The sequence below is a fragment of the Peromyscus leucopus genome, chromosome 9, assembly GCF_004664715.2.
Source record: "Peromyscus leucopus breed LL Stock chromosome 9, UCI_PerLeu_2.1, whole genome shotgun sequence".
NCBI classification, from domain to species: domain Eukaryota; kingdom Metazoa; phylum Chordata; class Mammalia; order Rodentia; family Cricetidae; genus Peromyscus; species Peromyscus leucopus.
The window spans coordinates 112761448-112774524 of NC_051070.1; the positions used below are offsets into that span (position 1 = coordinate 112761448).

Consider the following 13077-nt stretch of genomic DNA (forward strand, 5'->3'; position numbering starts at 1 on the left):
AATGTTTGCTGCTGCTTTGTTTTGCTGTAGATAGGGTCTCCTGTAGCCTAGCTAGAATCACAAGTGTATGCCATCTCTCGCGGTGGTGATGGGTTTTTCTTTTAACAACCTTATTGTTGCTTTTCCCAAATAATAATTACAAGTCATCCCTATATAATAAATGTAACATGACAGCATGACAATTTAGAGGGGAAAATAGTGTGTGTCAATGTTTTGAGATATTTTCCCCAAATATTTGTTCTATGTTGATAAGTAGAACCTCTTTATATGTTACAGCAGTAGTATCCTGGCAATCCAGGTGACTAAGGCAGGAAGACTACTTGAGCCTAGTAGTCTAGGCTCAAAACCTTCCTGGGAATTACATTGGGACATCTTCTATAAGAGCAGTAATATAGCTCTACTCCTAACATTATAGTTACGGTACCTCAAGTAAACATTTACAATCATCATACTGATCATTTCCTTTACTTTTTTAAAATTTAGTACCAGCTGAGATGAGATATAATACACAGAACATAAAATTCGCCCATATTTAATTAAGTGGTTTGTGGAATCATCACCGCTAATTCTAGAACATTCTCAGGTCCCCAAAGCTCTCACCTGTTAGCAGTGACTCATCTCTCTCCTTTCCCCACATCTACTAGCAATCACTCATCTTTCTGCCACTACCCTGCTCCTACTGGGCACTTCATATAATTCAAGTTAGGTAACAGATGGCCTGTTGGGACTGGCTTCCTTTATTTATAATTATGTCTTCACAGTTCTCCAGGTTGCTGCATGAATCAGTAATGCATTATTTCTTACTAAGTAACATTTGACACTGTGGATACCTCTGACTCTATTTCTTCATGATGGACACTTTGGTGGCTTTATTTATTGTAGGTGTGACAAATGATAGTGACACTTGTTTTCAATTTTGTGGGTGTGCCTGGATGTAGGATTTCTGGGTCAGGTTTAGTATTTTGAGATAGTGCCCAGTAGTTTGACAAAATGGTCTGCATCATTTTAAATCCCCATATGAACATTCAAGCCGTCCAGTATTTATACATCTTTCCTCAACACTCCTTGTTTGTCATTTTTATTTTAGTCATTCTATGGGAGTGGAGGAGTTCATCTAAATATAATTTTATTTGCTTTTCCCTAATGACTGATGATACCTAGGGTCCTTTGATGTCCATATTGCCCACTTGAATCCCTTTTTTTGGAGAACGTCTGTTTAACTCCTTTGTCTAGTTTCTAACTGGGTTATCTGCTTTTGATTGTTGAGCTTTTCCTGCTTTTAAATGAGTATTTTACATAAAGGTAATAGATATTTCAAGTTACCAAACTCATGTGATTTAACCCGCTTATGGTGAACTATAATAAAGTGATCACTGGGCATACGCCAACCAGCTCACACAACAGGACATGACCACCTAGTGCCAGGATATTCTTCCCTGAGCCCCGACTGCTTCTCTCCTACTCGAAATTAGCTACCATCTGGGTATTTCACACCATTAATTAGTTTTGGCGGACGCAAAGGACAGCATGTTTTACATGCTCTTTTGGATCTGGATTCTTTAAAATTGTTTTGTGGATGTTAATTGTGTGCTGCATGGACCAATAGCCTGCTACTTCTTGCTGTACAGCCTTTCATGGAACGAATTGGCTAGGTCTTGTACAATCATTGTTAGAGTTAATTCTAGAGATTCTGGGTTTGTTAATGTCATCATAACTGACAAGATATAAATTTCATTTCATATTTGTTAATAGAAGATTGATTTTTATAATATGAGCCAGACATTTGACTAAATCCATTTTTAATCCAAACACACACAGTTGAGATTTCCTGTACTTGCAATCATATTGCCTCTAAATAAAAATGTTTTTATTTATTCCTTTCTAATTCTTAGACTTGTGATACCCAGAGCATTACCGAGCAACAGACACCCCAACCTGATCCCTGAGTCATGGGGAAATGGATCAACTGTTGATGTGAAATATACTTGCTACATCTTTCTTGTAACCACCCCCCTTAGACTAAGACAACTCTCCACTTCCAATCAAGAGATTTTCACAGATGTTACACTTATCAAAGGCTTTCTCTGTGTCTACTTAAGTCCTCTTCGTTTTTTCCTTATATTTTCACTATGGAGACTAACACTGATATCCAAATATTAGTACAACTTTGCTCTTTTCCCATGTTGTCTATAATTGCATTCATTTCATTCAAATAATTCATAGTGTTTATTCACACAATTACTTCCAGTGCCTTGGTAGGGCCAGGCAGCAGCATCAAGCTTAAGCAGAAGACACACAGGCCAGGCAGTTCTCCCTTCCATTCTGTTTAGGAATACTTTTCCTATGATCTATCTAGCTCCATCCACAAACATTTGGTACAATTCTCTGAAGATGACATCTGAACCTACAAAATTTGTGTTTGGGTTCTGAGAGATTTGTTTGGCTTGGTGGTGAGTTTTTAAATGACATCATCACTTTCTTTAGACTCTAGGACACTTGGATATTCTTTTCCTATTCACACAGTTTTGGCAGGTTGTAGTTTTAATAGAATTTAGTCACTTACCTAAAATTTCAATTTGTTATCATGAATCATTCACAAATCCTCTCCTGTTTACGTTAAGATTTGGAGTGATGTCCCACTTTTCCTGCTTTGGTTATCTGAGCTGTCTCTGGGGTTCTAAGCAGGATCTGTCATTTTTGTTGTCAGATAGTTGGTATTTGGCTTTGGTGTTCCTATCTAAAAAATGTTAACTTTTCAATTCACTAATTTTGGCTTTTACTGTTTTTCTTTCCTTCTTTCTCTTGGTTTCTCTTCCTTTGCTTCTAGGCTTAAAAAGTCTCCTCTCAACCAAGTGGATGGCTTGATCTTCCCCACGTGTTCCTTATGCATCACAGCCTCCTTGTCTTCACTCTGGTAGTCTCCACTGCTTACAATCCACAATGCAGCCCATCCATTCTGTACAACTGCACCAGTTTTCCAAGGTGTTTCTCTAATGCCGTTTTCTCCAAGCAGCACTCCCTGCCCTCCCTCATTTGGTTTCCTCTGGTTTCCCATAGCCCTTTCCTGCCCCTTTCTTATCAAAATTTGGTCCACTCACTTCTATTAGCACCTTAATGACTGACAGCTCAGTTGTGTTTTGCTGCTGTTGTTGTTTTAAAGATACACTATGTGGTACTGTGTACAAAGTAACTGCTCAGGCCAGGCGGTGGTGGCGCATGCCTTTAATCCCAGCACTCAGGAGGCAGAGGCAGGCGGATCTCTGTGAGTTCGAGGCTATCCTGGTCTACAGAGTGAGATCAAGGACAGGCACCGAAACTACACAGAGAAACCCTGTCTCGAGAAACAAAAAACAAAAACAAACAAACAAAAAACTGCTCAATAAACACTGGTGTGTGTGCTTTAAATTCAGGAATGATATTTTCAAAACTAATGAAGTTAATAGTAGTAATTATCAACTGGAAACCCGGTCAAACAATCAGAATCAAACATACCACAGGAAGAGTTCCAGCAAGACAAGAAAATGCTGTATTTTTCTTTTTATCTTACTTGTTCTAAAGACAATTAAATATCATTCAGAGCTACATTTAACTGGATATTTTGCTTTTGCTGTTTTTGGATGTCATTTACAACCCACAACTCCCCCCTTACTTAAGAAAAATAATTAAGTGGGACAGAAATGGTTTCAAGCTGTAAGATGAAAATATGAAGAAATTTCCCAAGGGGGAAAAACAAGCTACAGGATAATTCTGGTATCACAAATGAATGGAGCACATTTAAAAAAAAAAAAAAAAAAAAGGCTTTTCTGGTTAGATTTCAAACCTGCTGCATAAGAGGACACACATACCCGGCACAGTAAATCTGACCAAGAACCTATGTTGGGAGCTCATAGGCGCCAAGGATGACATTATTATTATTATTATTATTATTATTATTATTATTATTATTATTATTCTGATAAATGAATATAGGACCAAACTGCACTGTGTCTGTGCCTCTCAGACCTGATCAGAGAAGCTTCTCTCTGCAGTAGATGGTGGTTAGCACGAACACTCAAAATCGGTAGAAGTGTACAGTGTCAATGTTGATAGAGTGTTTAGCCAGAGTGAGAACTCTATATCATACACATATACAGTGGCTACCCCCAAAGAAGGGCAGAATAACATTAAAAGCAACAAGTCAGGGGAGACCAGAGCAACATGGTCTTCAGGGTAACAGGACCTGTGGCAGTCATTCATAAGCCTCCACCCCTAACTGAGGAACCACAGAAAGTTGATGGTGTCTGCAGGAGGGAGAATTAGTTTTCTTTAAGGGTGTGACCCCTGGTAGGCCAATAACACATAATTGATAGCCACACATCAAGGAATATATGGGCAACACAAAATGGACTGAGTGGGTTAATAAAAAAAGAGACATTTAGTTGATTTGGGTAGGGAGGCAAGGAAATCTGGGAGAAATTAGGGAGAAAAGTAGAGAGTGAATATGATCAAAATATATAAAATTCAAAAAAATAGGAAAATATTTTAAAGATTTATATTTATTTAAAACAAAAACAAGACTCTGCAAGTCTGAACAAGTCATACCTCACTGTTAAAAGACTTCATAATAAAATTCAGAATTCAGAGTGGGAAACAGGATACACGCTGGCTACAAGAGCCACGTCTGAAGGGCAGATAACACATGTGTGGAATGAATCAGCCCTGCCTCCCAGCACCAAGTATAGCATTGAAGTCCTGCAAACCCACAGAGGGCTTCTCCAACACTCAGGGCTGACTCTGCTCTTCTCAGATGTAAGTCCCTGTGCGCTGTCCCAAATGAGCGCTGAAAATGAGGTCAAGAAAAGCCACTTGACCTGCCAGCCATGCTAGCGAATCTGTAGTGTAGAAGGCACAAAGCAGATGCTCCGTGAGCACTGTTAGGACTGGGGAAGAGTATTTGTGCAAACCTTAGCTGCCAACCAGCTAGCTGTAGGATCTTGATCATCCGGATTGGGACCATCATGTCTCCTCCCAGGTTTGCTGAAACTACTTAACTTCCATATGTGGGAGGAGACTTCGCTGTTGGCATAGGAGGCACTTTGCTTAGCGATATTACTGTGCTTATTGCTTTTGTTTATTATCCATAAAAAAATAGGAACCGGTTTTCTTGTTTGCCGTTCATTTACTTGACTTGCATACAAAGCAGAGTGTCACACATGCTAACAAGTGCTCTCTCTACCACAGAGCCACAGCTGTGGTGGGTCATAGTCTCAAAGCCTAGATGCCATCGTTACAGCCTAACCAGATGAAGCTGTATATGGTACAAATCTTCCTAGAAGACAGCATCCTGGGAGAAGAAATCATTTTAATTAATACCTCTGACTGTCTCAAAGGTGAATGAAATAAACCTAAACAGGGTCTGGAGTCCAAAAACACCTGATGGCTATCTCACAGTACCTCTGACTCGATCCTGGGACTGAGGGTTACCGGCTATGGTTGAACCAGGTTTGGAGTCAAATGTTCCCCTACACCCTACAAGCCCAAATGAAGTCAATTTGATCAAATGTTCAGATTACTCTTAGAGGAATCTGAACCCATCTGCAGGACAACAACACCTGCCTGGGCACAAAGACAAAGGGCAATGTTCAGTTTTTTTAAGAAAAGCCAGCTTCTACCCCAAGTCACAGCTGAAGGCAGGCATGCTCTCCTGTGCGCCACAGGAAGGAACTTGAGCTTTTGTTTTGTTTTTCCCAAGACAGAGTTTCTGTGTGTAGCTCTGGCTGTCCTGGAACTCACTCTGTAGACCAGGCTGGCCTTGAACTCACAGAGATCCACCTGCCTCTGCCTCCCAAGTGCTGGGATTAGAGCTGTGTGCCAGCACCACCCCAGCCTCGCTTGAGCATCTTACTGAAGTCTGGTGCTGTTCTTGCTTAGTTCCAACTGCTTCCATCGGCCTTCAGGTGTAAGGGATACTCACTCAACAGGAATGGTCCAAGTGACTCCTGCCTCAGCTAGCCACACAGCTACAAAGCAAAAGGCCCATGCTCCAACAGAAAGCCCATATTTTCGCAACATCATGCCCCTGGATTCTTAATCTTCTATAGTTGTAGTTAACAAGCTCCTCAGATCAAGCATGGTTTCTGAAATTTCTACTAAAGCTCTTATATCACTCGGGGATATTCATTTGATAAAATCTGCTGAAGAATGGTTCATTTCTGCTGTTCTAACAGAAGGTTGACTTTCTTCTTTTGTGTACATGTGGGGGGGGGTTGAATAGGTGGCTATGAATATGTTTGTGGGTGCACTCATTCAAGTATATACATACATGGAGGCCAGAGGTCCACACCCAGTGTCTTTCTCAATTGCTCTCATGTTTTGAGACAATGCTTCTCAGTGAACCTGGAATTCACCAACTGCCTAGGCTGGCTAACTGGCAGGCTCCAGAGACCGGCCACTGGCCTCCACATCTCCAAGGCTGGGATTTTAGGTGTGCACCATCATGCCTGGATTTTTGTGTTGGTGCTGAGCTGAGGATCTGAAACTCAGGTCCTCACACTTATCTAGAACGTCTATACAGTAAGCTCATTGCTAGCCAAGACATCTCCCCATACCAGAAAACGCCTTTGTTGAGCATCGGTTTTACTTGTTAAGCAAGTGAGGGAACAGAAGGCCTTTTTCTCTTCTATCTGGGCTGTTAAGCTCAGCCTGAAGTTTTACACCTTATCTCAGCAACCATCATTTCTCTGGCATTGGTTGATTTTCTGTATTAAATGCAAAACAAAAAAACAAAAACCTAACTTTCTCTTCCCTTCTAACTCTGAATTTGGGGGCTGTGGTGGCTGTCTTCCTCAGACAGACAGGGAGAAGCTGTCTGGGAACAGCTCTCATGAGGGACAAGACAAGGGACAGACTGACACAAAAAGTGGATCAAGCTGTGCCTGGAACCATACCCTGTTTTGGTTTGGATTTTGTTGTTATTATTTTGCTTTTTCAGTTAAATGGGTCAATAAATTTCCTTGTGACTTCAACAGAATTAGACTCTCACCGGCTTACAAGTTCTAGCAAGAAAAGTTTTCAAGCTAGCTGACAAGTGCTAACCATTCATATACTCCATTCTCTTTTCACTTTTAAAGATGGATAGTTTATCAATAAACTCAAGAGAGTGAAAGCTTTGGTCAGAATGCTCATGTCAAATTTACCATCAAAACGGCTTAGAGTGTATTCGCTCAAAGGCATTAGCATTAAAGAGAGAAGTGAAGACCCAGCCTTTGAGTTGTTGCTGCAGGCAGTACTCCAGAAGAGCAGAAAGGAGCTTAGACCAGAATCAGAAAAGGGGCCTCAGGAGCTCCACAGGAAAGGAATTTCTCAGAGAAGCACACACAGTTTTCTACGTGCAAATGCCGGACATACCTGCCACACCAGATCAGGGCCAAGTTTAAAACGTGGAGATTCCTGCAAGAAGATAAATCATCAGTGGCTTGGTTTTCCTTCCCTCCTCTTGTTTTCCCTTGGGAGACTGGGTGGGAGGAGTGTCTATGGAGGACGGGTCCCCTTTTGGGACACAGATGGCCTTCTCTAGGGCTAACACTGCAGAGACATTCACACAAAAGCAGCCAGTCTGTGAGGCCCACAGAGCTCTCAGAGAGCTGGAGATAAGCAGGACTCTGCAAACCACCTACCCACCAAGCCCCTTTGTGGAGTTGATGCTAATGTGGGTGGGAACAAATGGGGTTCAGAACTCCACCCTCAATTTCCCTAAGGAACAAGAGACAAGTAAGTGATCATGTTGTCTGCTCTAATTCATGCCATCTTCCTGGAACTAGGGGACACTTTAAGAGAGCCTTCTCTGTATTTCTGAATAGGGCATGGTGGCATGTAATCCTGGCATTTGGGAACGAAAGACAGGAGGAGCCGGAGTTCATGGTCAGCCCTGACTCCATAGTAAATTTGGTCACCCTTGACTACATAGTAAAATTGAAGACAGCTTGAGATACATGGGACATGTGACCATCTTAAAAAAAAAAAAAATCTCTTTCTAACTTTAGATTTGGCAAGGCACTAAATAACAATGATGACTGACGCTCAGCCAAATCTAAGACAAAAAAAAATCTCAAATTCCAAGCTCTGATTTGAAGTTCTATTCACTAGTCCCCTCTAAGGCTTATCCTGTCTGGGTTCCCAACACTCTAATTTCTAAGACACAAAATGAGATGAGATCAGTGCCTCTGTCACAAGTACACACCTGACGTACGTAGGAGATGACCCTGCACCAGGAGCCTCCAGAACTCACTTCAGGTGTGTGGAGTCTAGATGCTAATGGGAGCAGACTTCTCCACAGATAAAATACCAGACAAAGCCTATGTGAGTTAGGAGGCACCAAAAGGACACTAGGACTTGTCCTCTGTTTCCTCAGACATATATTGACCTTCATTTGTCCTAAAAATATAGACTCAGCATCACCAGCATCCATAAATGAAAACTTTTTTTTTTTGGTTTTTTCGAGACAGGGTTTCTCTGTGTAGCTTTGCACCTCTCCTGGAACTCACTTGGTAGCCCAGGCTGGCCTCGAACTCACAGAGATCCGCCTGGCTCTGCCTCCCGAGTGCTGGGATTAAAGGCGTGCGCCACCACCGCCCAGCCATAAATGAAAACTTTTAACCTCACTTAACTGAGAGTATGTTTATATTCATTTTGCCCTTATAGTTTATGCCTCCACAGTTAGCTAGACTAAATGAATGTTCTTTACTTTTTCTCTTATAATAAAATACGAAGTGAGCATAGAATAAAACAGATTTTCCTACTTTAAACAGTCACCAAAAATGTAGTTGTCTTTAAATGGAGACACTTAACAAGGGAACACTTACCACCCGAGGCCAGATACCTCTAAGAGATCTCTAGAATTCTCCTTTTACTTAAAAAAATGTTAATTCTATTGTTTATTGTGAACACGGAGGCAGTCAATGTAAAGGTAGGTAGAAGGGAGGAAGAGCCATGCTTATAAAATAAAATCAGCTCATTTCTCTCTTCTTTCTGTCTCTTTCTCTCTCTTTCGTATGTGTCTGTCTGTGTGTCTGTGTCTCTGTGTCTGTGTATCTGTATCTGTATGTCTGTGTGGTGATGTTTTAAGTTTTAGTTTTTGAGGTTTTTTTTTTTCCCTTCAATCTAATTTCAGTTTTGGTTGCAATGAGAAGTTAAAATGCCAGTACCTAACCACTGTCTTCTAAGTGCAGAATAAAGTTACATGAATTAACAACCACAACCCACAAGCTACTATTAATCCTTACTGTTCAATCTTATTAATATTTCATTCAAATGATACTTTTCAAGCCAACCTGCTCAAGTATCTCCTGAACGCCCTGATTCATGTAACTGGCCGGGAGGTGTTTGCTGGCAAGTCAATGTTTTACACTGTTGCCATGAAACGAAGTCCTCCGATAAAAACACAGCCACGGACTAAAAAAAAAAAATCTTGCTACAATTGCACATGCCCAAAATTCAACAGTTCACATGAGTTTTTCTCTAGGGCCTGGGAACTTCTGAGAAATGATTTGAAATCTTGTACTGTGAGACAGAAAAGTCAGCAAGCTGCGAGCAGCCTTTGGATTCCTGTAGGACAATAAGGTCTGGGAACCTAGAGTATGAACTCAGGTGTGGAATTACAGACGGCAGATATATTCATGCTGAAAACATTTTCTCCTTAATAGGACAATTTAAATGAAATTATTTATTCCTAAAATAAACAATTTTACCATTTGTTTCCTGGCCAAAAAAAAAAAAAGAAAAGAAAAGAAAAAGAAAATTGGAAATAGAAGAGTTCAAATGTCTAGACACTGGCAAACCAAACATGTTTCATTTACATTTCCTTCCTGATTAGAGAGACCAGGATGTGTCCATCACCACCAACTTGATTATTCCTCACATGCCCTAAACCCAGCCTCGAGGATTTCTTTTCTTTTTTGTTCTTTGAAACAGTTTCTCTCTATGCCTCTCAATAGTACTTCTATACTTTACAGGCATTCAATAAATTATTCTTACTTCCAGACTGGCTAAGAAGAAAATACTGGAGTTAAAGTATCATTCTTTGAAAAGTGACGACTGGGGACAGTAGTGCTTTCTGATTTAATGACCCCAAGTACATCGCCATGTCAAGTCCTAGTTTCTCAAAGGTGTCTGTCCATTATAATGGGGGAGGGGGTACTTGATTTAGAAGTAAACATTTATAACGCTCAAACAAACAAACTCTTTAAAGGCGTTGGTCACACTCTGGGAAGGAGCCCAGCTCCTTTTAAACAAGAGCTACTCGAGCCCTTTATTCTTTTCCTGGAAAAGCTCTTTAATTAAAAGGCCAATAAATGAGATGCACTAAGAAAAGCAAAGTGAGCCGGAAGCGGAGCACCCTCCATGGTGTCTAGAGAAAAACATTGGATTCGTGCACATGCTTGTCAAGCACCGTCCAGTCACAACAAACTCCCAGGCACCACTGGCTTTGACAAACGCGCTCAGTTCCTACCTTCATCTCGATGACAGTCTGGAGAGCCTTCGTCTTGGCTGGCTCCGGCTGAAGTTGGCTTCTTCGGTGCAGTTCCTGGGGAGGAACACGATAGAAATAAGCCTGACGGTTCATCCTTCTGTTATACCATGACCTTTACACAGCTACCACACAGCCCACCAGGTCCGGCTTCCCTGTATGCAGACATCAACAAGCCACAGGTGCCTCTGCCCCCACACTCTTCAGCATCCCTCCTGCCTGCAGCCTGCGTTCCGGTGAAACGCTCCTGGCACATGCGCTATTTCTGAAACTTCCATCAATAATTAATGTCAACTGTGACAAAGCCAGAAAGTAATCATAGTCTAAACACTGTTCAACACGGGCTGGTGCCCAGCCTTCAAATCATAATCTACTAAACTGTGTTACTCTGCGCTCCCAGCACAAGCCCAGCAAGGAGACAGAGGAAGGAAAATGACTAACGTGGCTGCAAATCTGCCGCTCGCTCGCTGGCTCGCACGGCACTCTGCTACTGGAGCAGGTTTGCAGTGAGCAGTTGAAAGCCATTTCAGTACAACTGTGACACTTCTTTGGAGTGGTCTGATGAGTCCCTGTGAATCTCTCACTTCTGAATTCACACTTTAGGTTCTTGCTCAAAATCACATCTGTGGGCGATATGCTTACCAAATCATGACGCCAAGAAATTAAAACTGGCATTAAAACCAACTATGTCAAAGGAGAGACAAAATCGCTCAAAGCCAGATATGTATACCCAAGAACTCCTGGAAGGCTGGCTGAGGTTTCCTTAGCTAAAGCACAAACAGCATCACTACGATGTTAAGCTTGAAGGCTCCCCTGCCACTTGCCTTTCCTCAAAAGAACCATTTCCCTAGACTTTGAAAAGTCATCTCAGCAGAAGAAAAAAACACAAAGTTTGTTCATGCCATGCTTTGATTTTCTTAACAGATATCAACAGTTTTGTAAAAGTCATTACCAGGGGGGTGGGGTACATACAGGGCTCACATATGCAGCCTGCTGATACAGGTCATTTATGGAGATTAAGATTTACTTCTGGTTCCAGAAAAGCCAACTTAGAGTCAATATGCAGTACTTATAGACTTGATGTAAAAACTGGGAATGGACCACGTAATTAATATCTAGCTTTTCCCAGAAGGGCATTTAAAATTAACTACCGTCCATCACTTCTACCTACTGTCACCACCATTGCATAAAGATGGGAGCGGGGATGTAAAAACTGTTAGAAAAACACATTCCACACTAAAAGGCAGTCCTATCTGAGACAAGGCACATGGACAGGTAAACAGTATCTTCTTTTGGTAACCTTTTAGACCAGTGGCCAGGAAATCTGGACGGTGTGCTGAAGACCAACTGGGTACTTAGCACTACCAACCTGCTTGGAGTTTTGAGGATCACATCCCACCCACAATGTTCCAGGCAACACAAATCAGCAACCTTATGTAATACTGTTCCTCAAACTCTGGCTTTAAAACTTGCCACTAACTATTTAAGATGCTCTCACCTCAGCTGACACATTTCTTCTGGTAACACATCCCTGGGAGGGATAGAGTCTAGAACTACAGATCTTCTTATATGAAGATAGAAACAGAGATCTCTGTCTTCCAGAGCTTGTGCCTGAAGGGATCTGGTAATGTGGGCATTATTCAGCTTCCTGGGGATGGCAAGGGCTTTTGAAAGATTGACCTTAGAAACAGTTGTCCCTTATTGAGCATCTACTGTCCTGGTACTGCTTGCTTCTTGAATGTCTTGGCACTACCAAAAGGAATATGACCTAGAGAGTTTGCTTCTGGCAAACATTTAAGCACCAGCACTTGCCATGGCCTACTTCAAGCCACCTAAATGGTGTCACTTAGTGGGGAGCTAGGAAGGACTGTGCCTGGGATACGGTTTAACTGGATCCCCAAAGCCGCATTAGAATCTTGGTTCCGAATGTGGTCGGATGAGAGGTGGCAGAACTTATAAGTGGGGTAGCTGAATGGGACTTATGGGAGACCAGGGTCACTGTCCTCAGACAGGAAGAGGTACTCATCATGGGACCTTGCTATCTTTTCCTAAGAGGCTGCTACAAGAGTAAGCCCCTCCCTCAAGCACTCTGCCCTGAGCTTGACCCCGCCCTCTCATGCACCCTCACCATGAGCCCATTCTTCAAGATATGATGCAGGCAGGGGCCTTCTATGATGCATAGCCACACATGCAGGCTGTGTGGACTATGAACTCTCAGAACTATATGTTCAATGCATCACTTGTCTTAAAAAGCATCTGGTATCGAGGGTTTTTTAAGAGTAGAAAATATAAAGTAGGACCTCAATCTATAGCATTTTCTAAGACACAAAAACTAAAAAAAAAAAAAAAAGTAATGATCTAATGGAAATGAGGGAATTATCAATTTATTACAATTTACTTAATTCTGAGTTTGTTTATTTAATTGTAACACTAGCCAGTAGAACCAATTTCAATATTCAGCTTTCATGGGCCACACCCAACCCAGTTCCATATACCATGCAGTGAATCCCATGTAACTTCAACCTGTAAGGAAAGCTACTTACTCCTTACCACTGCTTCCAATATTGCTGCAG

The 13077-nt window shown here is 41.6% G+C and overlaps 1 protein-coding gene across 25 annotated transcripts in view; it reads right to left on the reverse strand.

Annotated features, from left to right (window-relative positions):
• The window catches only part of Erc2 (ELKS/RAB6-interacting/CAST family member 2), an 893602-nt gene that overhangs the window by 600676 nt on the left and 279849 nt on the right, over positions 1 to 13077 (reverse strand). For 16 of the 25 annotated variants that reach the window (XR_003735931.2, XR_003735930.2, XM_028882459.2 and 13 more), the window contains 2 exons: positions 10487 to 10561; positions 7387 to 7428 (listed from right to left, as the gene is read on the reverse strand). Coding sequence is in view for 23 of the 25 variants with exons in the window: in XM_028882459.2 (XP_028738292.1) it covers positions 7387 to 7428; positions 10487 to 10561 (117 nt within the window). In the remaining 2 variants the exon portion in view is untranslated. The remainder of the gene's footprint in view (positions 1 to 7386; positions 7429 to 10486; positions 10562 to 13077) is intronic. The other 9 variants (XM_028882471.1, XM_028882478.1, XM_028882462.2 and 6 more) reach the window with 1 other exon arrangement.